We start from the raw sequence: 10,389 nt of genomic DNA on the forward strand, positions 1-10,389 counted from the left end.
ACCACCCAGTGCACATCTGTCTCTCAACTGCCCTGAACATGAAGTCTGTTTGGTGTGTACTTCACAATGTCATGTTCTCTGCTCTTAAATTAAAACCTCGAGTGTGGTCTGCCATGTGCCTGGCCTGAGAAGGCAGACACAGAAGTGAGGGCCAGCTGGCCTCACTCCTTCTCACGCCTGAGTCTCATTTAGTCAGGGGGAGAATACATCTCTGCCTCCCCAGCTCAGAGAACAGCCTGGGGACTCCAAGTCATGGAATCCCTGACACAGTGGGGCCAAGCATGGGAGCCAACCAGATGCACTGCTTCTGGTTCTGTTTTGTCCCAAGCCTCCCCAGAGCCTGTTTAGAAGAGGCAGCTGCTGTCAGGGACCAGGTCCAAGGCTGGGGCTCAGGAACCTGATTAGTACCCAGCCTTGCCACTTCCTGGCCATGTGGCTGGACTCATCCCTGGCACCTCCTTTCTCATTTGTGGGATAGGTGTCACCATAACGCCCTCCCATGATTCCTGAGGGAGCCCCTGTATGGGAAAAGGGACATGTATACAACCATGGTTCACTGATCATTCTTACCCGGGGAAGCTGGGACCAGGCCTGTCAGAACCAGGAGTCTGTCCCTCTTCCAGGCACAGCCCAGCTCCCACAAGGACCCCAAGCCTTCCTGTCTTGCCACCTGTCCAACTCCTTCTCTCTTACTTATTTTTCCCCTTTGCTTCCAGGGCTTGGATGGAGCAAAGGGAGAGAAGGGCACATCAGGAGAGAGAGGCCCTCATGGCCTGCCTGTGAGTGTCATCAGCCTTGTTTGTCCCTAGAGGTATTACATCCTATAACCATCAGTCTCTTGACCTACTTATTTTCCATCCAGGGGCCAGTTGGCCCACCAGGCCTTATTGGGCTGCCGGGAACCAAAGGAGAGAAGGTAATCGCCTCACTATGGCCCCATGCCCCTAGTGTCGCTCAGCCTCTGAGGTCCAGCCCCTGCACCCCACGGGGTCAGAGACCTGTGGCTCTTACAAGCCATTCCCCCTACCTTTTTTCTATGCCTGTCTGGTCAGTGAGTCTTCCTGCCCCCAAGTTTGTGGCCAACCCACAGTTCCCGGCACCCAACTCCCAGCACCCCCTCCCTACCCCTCTCACTCGCCTGTGTCTTTCCTCAGGGCAGACCCGGGGAGCCAGGACTAGATGTAAGTGTCTCATCCTTCGCTGTGAGTAATTGGGTCCCTCCTATGCATATCTTCTGCCCTCGTGTTGCCCATACAGTAACCTGACATCACTGTGACATGTTCCCCATGTCCTCAGTTCAGTGCACAACCTCAAACAGGGGCTTTGTGGATGGATGATGGATGGATGATGGAGGATGTATGTATGGATAGACAGATGGATGAATAGATAAGAGAATGGATGGAGATATGGACAGATGATGGGTTAAAAATGATAGATGCTGCATGGATGGATGGATGGACGATGTGTGACAGCAAGGAGGTGGGGGAAGCAGTAAGGATGCTGTTGAAGCCCCTGCTGAGAGATGCTGAGGCTTCAGCTAGGGTGGAATTGTAGGAAAGAGAGAAAAGGAAGCATTCTCCCAGGGCTGATTGTATCAAGTCTCCTCTAGGAGCATAGCCTAAACAAAGCAGAGTTTAACTGGTTTAGAATGACTCATAACTGAAAAGTCCAGAGGGTCAACCCAAGGATCCAGGGCACAACCCAGCCTCTCACCCTCTCTTGTCTCTGCTTTTCCAAGTGGAAAAATTGGAGGTGAGGTGGAGCCAGCATTCCAGATCTGTAGCTACCTGGACCCAAGTCCAGAAGAAAGAATATGTGTCTTCTGCTACTGCTGTAAAGAAAGTCTCTTTGGCTGTCTTTGGTCCCAGCCAGGTCAACACTGAACCATCCCTTGGCCATAGGAATGCAGTGCCCTCATTGGCCAGGCATGATCACATGCCCAGCCTGCAGCTGTGGGTGGAGGCAGTGGATCCCAAGAAGGGAGGGGGGTTCCCTCAGGCAGCTGTCATGAGGGAAATGTGACCAGAGGCATGGCTCTCAGAGCTCTTGTGTGTAACCGGGACTTTAAGAAGAGAATGTTGCTTTGGAGAGCAAGTGTGGACCAGGAAGAGGGAGGCGAGTGGGGGTTCCTGACTGGGGGCAGGTATGACTCATCAGGGAGATTTCACTGGAGATGAAGCCAAATCTCATTCAGGCTCTGGGCCCAGGGAAGTCACTGAGGGTGAACTAAAGAGGCTCCATGTCATCATGAGTGTGGCCACATTTGGTTTCTAGGAAGCCCTAAAGCCATATCTACCTGCTCTACCTGACAAGCCCAGGTCCCTCCTCCCCCAGACCCAGCTGAAATGGCAACCCTGATCAGAAACTTCCTTTGAACCACCACCTGTCAATAGAACTGCCCCCCCAATCCACCACCCTGTTTCATGCTTCTGTCACTGAACATCTACTGTCATCAGCACCCCACCACCTGTCCCATTAGACATGAGGGAGGAAACCTGTGGAATCCACTTCTTTACCTGCAGCCTGGTAGACACATTGGTTGAATAGATGGACAGAGGAGCATATAAAAAATGGAGCCAAGGTCAAAGAACAGAGTTCACCCTTTCTCAATCCGTCAAGGATGGTGACATAAACTTCTATGGATGTCCTCAGTCTCTGTCCCCAGCCAACCTGGGCCAGCTATCTCTGACTGCGATGCGAGAGAAAACCCTTCACTGACAACTCTGCCTGAGTGAGGACTCCCATCTTGAGACTCCAGTAGTAGCCTGCTTTGGAAGAAGCAGAGCTAGTGTCCCTGACGCTTGCTTTTCCCTATATCTACCTGGCACCAGTATGTGCATCACCTCTCAGTGAGGACCAGGCAGCTGTGCCACAAATGTGCCTGGAGGGAGGAGTTAACGATGGATGGGGGAGGAGGAGAGATGCACAGATAACAGAGACCTGGCCTTGAACCCTCATTTTAGGGTTTAACCTTTAATCCTTCTGTCAGGGTTTCCCTGGACCCCGGGGAGAAAAAGGCGACAAGAGTGAACGTGGAGAGAAGGTGAGGGGAAAGGGAGAGGGAAAGGGAGGCAGGTGGAGAGAGAGGGAGGAGGCAGAAGTGGGAGGCAAGACATCAGCAGAGAGAGACTGGGGGCCGTGGGAGGGCAGCGACAGGGGAGGCTGGGACTGAAGCTCAGTGGCTGCTGGCCTTTGGTCATCTCTGTCCGAGAAGTGTTGCAGGGGTCCTGGGTCTGGAGACTGAGAATTCCACCATCTCCCTTCGTGTGCAGGGGGAGCGAGGTGTTCCAGGCCGAAAAGGAGTGAAGGGCCAGAAGGGAGAGCCGGGACCACCAGGACTAGACCAGCCATGTCCTGTGGTATGTGTCACAACAGGATGGGAGCCCCAACCCAGGTCTTTTTGGCCTCCAGCTAGGGTCAGGCCAATTTCTTCCCTTTTCTCAAAGCTCAGGAAAAAGTCCCAGAGGCTACATCAGCCCCACACCAGGGTGCCCACAGTGCTGGGCCTCCGCAGCTGCCATGGCCACCATCACTACTCCTGTATGTGTGTGTGTGTGTGTGTGTGAGAGAGAGAGAGAGAGAGAGAGATCCTGGGAGTTGAATCCCGGGATGCTCTACCACTGAGTTACATCCCCAGCCCTTTTATTTTAAATTTTTATTTGGGACTGAGTCTTGTTTAGTTGCCCAGGCTGGCCTTGAACTTTTGGTTCTCCTGCTTCAGCCTCCCAAGTCGCTGGGATTACAGGTGTGCACCACTGCACCTGGCTACTGCTCCTTTTGCTCTGGTCCTGATCCCTCTTCAATGGGCATGACTGAGGGACACAGTCCCTCGAAGGAGATGGGGCCCCAGCCTGGGCCAGAGTTTGTTCACCAGAGTCACTTTCCCCTCCTTATTCAGCCCAGGGCAGAACTGGCTTGAGTGGGAACACATCTTGGGCTAGGGGTAAAGAGGGGCCAGGCCAAGAACAGAGCTAGCTTTTTCTTGAGTCCTCAGTAACATCAGGGCGCCCTGGAGGGTAACTAAGTTCCAGGAAAGGAAGCCCAATGGTCGTGGACAGGCTGCTGTGGGGTCAGGGCCAGTGAATGCGCAGTCTCCTGGTCTTAGCTGCCTGGGGCCCCAGTTAGGTTCTGACTCCTTCTAGGCTTGAGACCAGGCTGGACTCAGACAGAGCTTCCTCAGCCATCGAAGAGTATAGGACCACCCTGCCTTCCCTGGGGGCCTCTCACTCCCCTTCTGTCCTCTCCTTCCCAGAGGTGTCTTTTTCTGTTCAGGGGAGTCCACCCCTTTTTCCACATCCCCTCTATGTGCCCCCAACCCCTTCCTTTCCCTCCTTCCCATGTATCTCCTTTCCTTTTCTCTCACAAGTACTCCTTGATAGCACACTAGGCCCAGTGCCTAAAACAACCATGCAGGTTCTATTTTCTAAAAGGCGGGAGGATTTACATGTCAGACTTTTCCTATGGAGAAAAGACAGAGAAATAAAACAGCTGGGTCCCCATACTAAAACTGGCCAGATGTCCATACCCAGCCACCCCAGCCAGGGGTTCACGGAGAGGGACCTCCAGCTACATGTGCAGGCAGACTCAGAGCCAGGGACCCCCACCCAGTCTTCCAGCCTTCCATGAGTCACTTTAGCCCTGTGCCTCAGGCTCCTCACCCAGACAATGGGGGTGGCAGCCCCGCCCACTGAGTGATTTTGAGAGGTCAGTCTTTAAAAAGCAGACAGGTAAGCATACACAAAAAGGCCAGCGGCAGGGGGATCCATCCTACAGCCTTTGTCTTTGAAACAGGAACATCCTCGATGTGGAGGCAAGCGAGGGGCACCGGGCTTCCGGAGCCTGGCAAAGGGCAGAGGGCCCTGCCCTGTGGTACGTGGTCTGGACTGCTATGTGTGCTGTCCTGGGCCTTCTGGGCTGCTTGTGCCCACAATCTGCCCCCGCCCTTCCTTGCTTCTGACTTCCCGTCCGTTCTCCCATTCTCCCCTTCCCTTTTGTCCCCAGCCTGTACCCCTGGTATGTGCATGGAAGGAGTCCAGGGGACATGCTCGGTGTGTCTGAGGCCTGTGTCTGTGCTTTGGAACAGAGTGAAGTGTTTTCTGCCCCAGGGTCCCCCAGAGACCTTGCATTTTGTCCCCCTCCAGACCACCTAAGGAAACCCACCCCCTGTTTGTGGCTGATGGCTGAGTGAGCATTGCTTGTGCCTCCAGACAACTCCAGCCCCCATGCCCAGAGTCCACCCTGACAACTTGAGCCCTCCTGTCTGCCACTCAGATCCCATCACAGGGCCAGAATGGGCTAGAGAGATGCCCCTCCTGACCTGTCATTAAATTCCTCTTGGAGGCATTCCTGCCCAAGGCCTGTAAGCTCTCAGGCCCCCAAGCTAAGGAGTCAGAGCCACTGTCATCACTGCCAGGCGGGAAGCCCAGAAGCCCCTCCACAGGGCCAGGATCAGACCCTCCTCCTGGCCAACAAATGTCTGGCACAATGCCCATTACTTCATAGTGTCCTCCTGATTCTGCCCAACTGCACAGTTGTCCCAACAAGCACAGTGAGAACACACTAGGACAAGTGCAGTAAGGGGCCATCCATTCCCCAGATGGATAGAGGAGACATCCTGCCTTAGTGGGTACAGCAGCCTGGCAGCTCTCTGGGCTGCATCTCCACACAGACTCAGAGTGTGTGGAATGTGGAGGGCTGGCCAGAATACCGTTCTCATCACTGGAACCTTCTTCCTTTCCAGGGCCCTGATGGGTTGCCAGTGCCTGGATGCTGGCATAAGGTACCTTGCAGGGAAGAGTGGGGGGAGAAACGGAGGGTCAGAGAGGGCCCTGGGGGCTGGACACCATTGCTCACAGTTCTGGATATCTGCTGCATCCCACACAGTGACTGAATAGCCAGGTTTCCCTGTGGTGACCCTGGTTCTGATTCTCCCATCACGTGGCCAAGGCTTGGGACTATGGTCCTGGCTGGTTATGTATAACCCACCCTACTGAGTCATACAGGCCTTAGTGGACACCTGGCCTGCCAGTTCAGAGCTGTCAGTGCTTCCTGGAACTCTGATTCTGCCCAACTGCACAGTGTCCAAACTGACCCACTAAGAAGGGCCTAGGAAGAGGGGATGGGGCCATGCCCAAATACAGTGGGATGAGGGCTACCAAAGCAGGGTGGCCCAAGCAGAGGCAAGACCCCAGGGACCTTCCAAGCCCCTCATCACCTGTAGTCTTTCCCTCCTTTTCCAGTGATCCTCAGGTCCAGCTCACAACTTGTACAGATCCGTGTGGACATTTTTAATTTTTGTAAAAACAAAACAGTAATATATTGATCTTCTTTCATGGGATGCACCACCTGTGGCCTTCTAACAATCGAGAGTGTGCCACCCAGCCCCAGAACCATCAGCAAGTGACGCCAACAGGAATGCGGACAGGCCAATCCAGGGGAATTGTGTGCTTGAGGGGCACCTGCGGGGCTTGGATTTCCTGGGAAGGAGACGAAGGTGAAAGTGCCTGGCTCAGGTGAGCCTGGAAAGACACTGGGTTGGGCCTTCAGTCACCTGATTAGCCAAGACTCACTACTGTCCCCTTAATCCCCGGAGGCCCTGGTCACACTGTACCCAATGATGTTCGGACAGCATCTGCAGCTGCTCTGGCCTCTCCAGCCTCCAGACTCAATCACTACCCGCTACCCCCAGACCCTGGGTTTCCCAGGGCAGGACAAGACTACCATCAGCAATTACAGTTGGACCCTAGGGAACTGTCGATGTAAAGCACTCCAAGAGGGCCTAGCCCCCACCAACTTCTGTAGCCCTCAGAAGCCAGTCTGTTGTGAGAATATGTGTCCTCTGGCCATCAGCAGTAGCCAAAATCTGCGATTGCACAATGTAGAGCCAGCAGCAGTGGGAAGCCTGTTGTCCCTGAGTGTGCAGAGATACCCAGACTGTACTGGCTGCCACTTCCTGTCATCTCACCACAGGAAGGGACTTTCCTGGCCCTGAAGAGATAAGCCTCCAGCTCAGTTTGGGTTTCACTGGCCTTAAAGTCTCCTGCTCAAAATACTGATCAGCCTGGTAGAAATGGGTCTCACAGTGAGTTGTGCAGACTCGGCAAACTGCAAAGCTGGTGTTCCCAGCAGGACTGAGCAGGGGGCCTGTGACTGAGTCCTCCACACTCTGATGAAAGCCTTTGCCACATCTAACAAAGAGTCCTAGTGATCAGCTCTGTCCTAGCTACTTTCCTCTCCTCTCTGTGTAGATGGGCATCACTATGTGTAACAAACCACAGATGTGTGTCTGGGTGTGCCTGTCCTTGCAGACTGGCCCCAGGCACTTATGGCTGAGGTTTCACCGTGGACATTGCAAGCTGGGGAAGGAGAAAGGGACTGTTCCTAGGTTGAAGCCACCTCCGAAAACAAAGGAGGTAGCTCAGGATCAGGTGGGAGACATGTGGGGAGTTAAGGACATAGGCTCAAGGTCAGGTCCTACCACACACCAGCAGAGTCCTCAGGCCAGTCACTTCATGTCACGGAACCCCTGTGTGCTTCTTTGCTGTGGCTAGCAGTGACTGCTGCATAAAAAATTGCCCTGAAACTTGCTTGTTTCCTTAAAGTATTGACTGTTTCTGTTTTTCTCTTACAGTTCTGAGGGTAAATCAGCTTGGCTGGGTGGTTCACTGAAAGTCTCCCACATTTGTTGCTTGATGTTGCCCAAGATGGCCAGAATATCTATCAGGACTTTATGTGTAGTCCAGGCTTCCTCACAGCGTGGTGGCTAGATTCCAAAGTGAATAAGACAGGTAGAAACTGTGTCACCTTTTATGCCCAAACCTCCAAAGTTATATGGTATTGCTTTCGGCCAGAGTCAGAGGTTCACCCAATTTGAAAATAGAGAGGTAGACCCACCCTCTCAATGAAAAAAGTGGCAACATCGTATTTTAAGGAGAAAATGTGGGACACTATATGTAGCAGCCATCTTTGATAATGCCACCTACCACCTCATCTACAAAAGGAGATAGCATTACATATCACTAAGTGGTTCAATGAGGATCAACTTTGTGGAATACAGAAAGAATCTAGGACTGACTGATCAGACACTCTGAAGCACTTGGGACTCAGATTTTCCTCTCTTCTCCCCACTCTAAGACCAAGCGAGAGCCAATCTTGCAAAGCATTTCCATAGCTCTAATGTCAACTGGGCCTTGTAATATCCCTAAGAGAAGGACCCAGCAAATATGCCCATTTTACAGAGGACAAAACCAAGCACATCCATGGTGGTATAGAAAAGAAGGGACCTATAGGTAGAGTGTCTCAGACATCCTTTCCCCAAGGTCTGGAGCCTAAGGAGGGCTACAATATGGGTAGTTCCCCCCCCCACCACAAGACCCCCAAATGTATGCCCTCCTTGCTAAGCACAGCAGCCCAGTCATACTCAGGGTGAGGAAGGAGGAATATGTCAAGTCCCTATCTCTGACCTCTTCAGGAGCTGGTAATAAGTAGCAGGCCATGCTGCTTAGCCAGTCTACTGGCTCACCAGGGAAGCCAGAAGTAGGAAAAGGAGGAGAAACACAGTGAACTTGATGACTGGTGGAGACTTCTGGGTGTCAATGCCTCCTTTTGAGTCCCCATAACCTACTTAATCTACACTTGACAGTTAGCAATTCACTCCTCCCTCCAACCAGGAACTTCACTTGATATCCTCCCTAGACTTGTGAGGGATGGGGCTCATGAGGTAGGTGACACTATGTCCATTTTCCATATGGGAAAACTGAGCATCAGAGGGGACTCTCACCTGCCCAGGGATGCACGGCCAGGATGGAGTGGCAGGCTTGGACCCAGGCTCTTGGGTATTCTCCAATTTGTCTTTAGCAGGAATGGAAAATGCTAGGCATCCCCATGATGCTGGGTGGCTGACAGGTAATCTTTGTGGGGATAGAAGCCACTTTTTTTCTTCCTCAGACAACTAAGGGGGTCAATTTACTACCCCATTGGACTGGATGGGACCATTTTTGGCTCGTTGCTGCCCCCTTGTGTCCCCATTCCTCCTATCCTCCAGTATACAAACTCAACTGCCAACATCAGTATGTAGAACTGCTGAGTCAGCTCGGGTGAAGGAGGAGAGGCTATGGGAGATTGAATGACTAGTTCAAGGTCCCAGCTGAGACACTGCAGAGCGCCTTGCCTCAATGCTGAGCCTCAAGGACTGAGAAGGGGGCTTCAGGGCTCCCTGCCAAGAAGGGCAGCTCTGCTTCAATCTTTTCTCTTCCGAAAGACAGAAAAGCATATTTACTGAGAGCTAAACTAACAGCAAGGACCACTATACCCTTTTCCAGATGAATCTGAGGCCTGGGAGAGGGGGGCTTACCCAGTTTACTTCCTCCTCATCCCTATGATACCACTAGAAATGCAGGGGAGGCTTTGGATTGTCACAATTATTGGAGGCCATTCCTGACATTCAGTAAGCAGAGCCAGGGACAGCAAACATTTGAAATGCACAGGACAGTTCTGCCCAACAATGAATCATCTCACTAAGAATGCCAGTTGAGAAACACCATGCCCCAGGTTCAAGTCTTGGCTCAGCCCCTACCTCCTATCCCATGCCCTCTTGCTTCCAGTGTAGCTTTGAAGGACACACATGAGATAACGGATGGGAAAATGCTTAGCATGGGCTAGAGGCAGAAAGGAATGGACTTTTTCTGAGCAGGGAGAGAATGAAGCTATAGATAGATCATCTGAACCAGGAAATGTCCCAGTGTGGTCTGACCTTCAACCGTATCAGCCCCTGACCCTAGATAATCAGGGGCAGGTAAGATGTTCGCTGATCCTGGGTACAGCCTTCTTGCCCTCTACCCCAAGGCAGGAAAGCCCCTGAGGCAACCTGACTGCTCTGAGCTGCCCTAGGCTATGCCTGTGGCTGGACCTTAGGCTGTAAGACAAAACACTGAAGATGGAAATCAGGCAGGACTTTCTCTCCTTTCTCCCTTCCTCCCCCCACACCCCCCCACCACACACACCCACACATACACCAAAAAAAAAAAAAAACATTAAAAGCTGAAACTGCAGGGCATAGAGGAACATGGGTCTCTCCAGCAAAGAGGAGGAGCCAGTACATTGAGAAAACCATTGACCGCAGTCCCATTCACACACACAAGGGGCCTTGACCCTCAAAAAAGAAGTAAGTGCCATAAACAATTAACCTCTCGTGGTTAATTTTAGAATTTTTTCAAGAATCGTGTACAGTTACAAATAAGAAACTCAGTTCAGGAAGATGACAAAGTTCTGTGGGTGGATGGTGGCGATGGTTGTACAACAATGGGAATGGACTTACTGTCTCAGAATTGTACCGTTAAATGGCTAAAATGGTAAAGTTTGTTATGTATATTTTACCACAATAAAAAACAT

General features: G+C 52.2%; 1 protein-coding gene across 1 annotated transcript in view; it reads left to right on the top strand.

Moving 5' to 3' along the window:
* The window catches only part of Col23a1 (collagen type XXIII alpha 1 chain), a 353,361-nt gene extending 342,975 nt beyond the window's left edge, over positions 1 to 10,386 (top strand). Inside the window, exons 23-29 of the mRNA XM_027949642.2 lie at positions 717 to 779; positions 863 to 916; positions 1,155 to 1,181; positions 2,990 to 3,043; positions 3,273 to 3,359; positions 5,741 to 5,779; positions 6,240 to 10,386. Coding sequence (XP_027805443.1) covers positions 717 to 779; positions 863 to 916; positions 1,155 to 1,181; positions 2,990 to 3,043; positions 3,273 to 3,359; positions 5,741 to 5,779; positions 6,240 to 6,242 — 327 coding nt within the window. The 3' untranslated portion in view covers positions 6,243 to 10,386. The remainder of the gene's footprint in view (positions 1 to 716; positions 780 to 862; positions 917 to 1,154; positions 1,182 to 2,989; positions 3,044 to 3,272; positions 3,360 to 5,740; positions 5,780 to 6,239) is intronic.
* Positions 10,387 to 10,389: the final 3 nt, after the last annotated feature.

This window comes from Marmota flaviventris, chromosome 5 (assembly GCF_047511675.1).
Source record: "Marmota flaviventris isolate mMarFla1 chromosome 5, mMarFla1.hap1, whole genome shotgun sequence".
Taxonomy (NCBI): domain Eukaryota; kingdom Metazoa; phylum Chordata; class Mammalia; order Rodentia; family Sciuridae; genus Marmota; species Marmota flaviventris.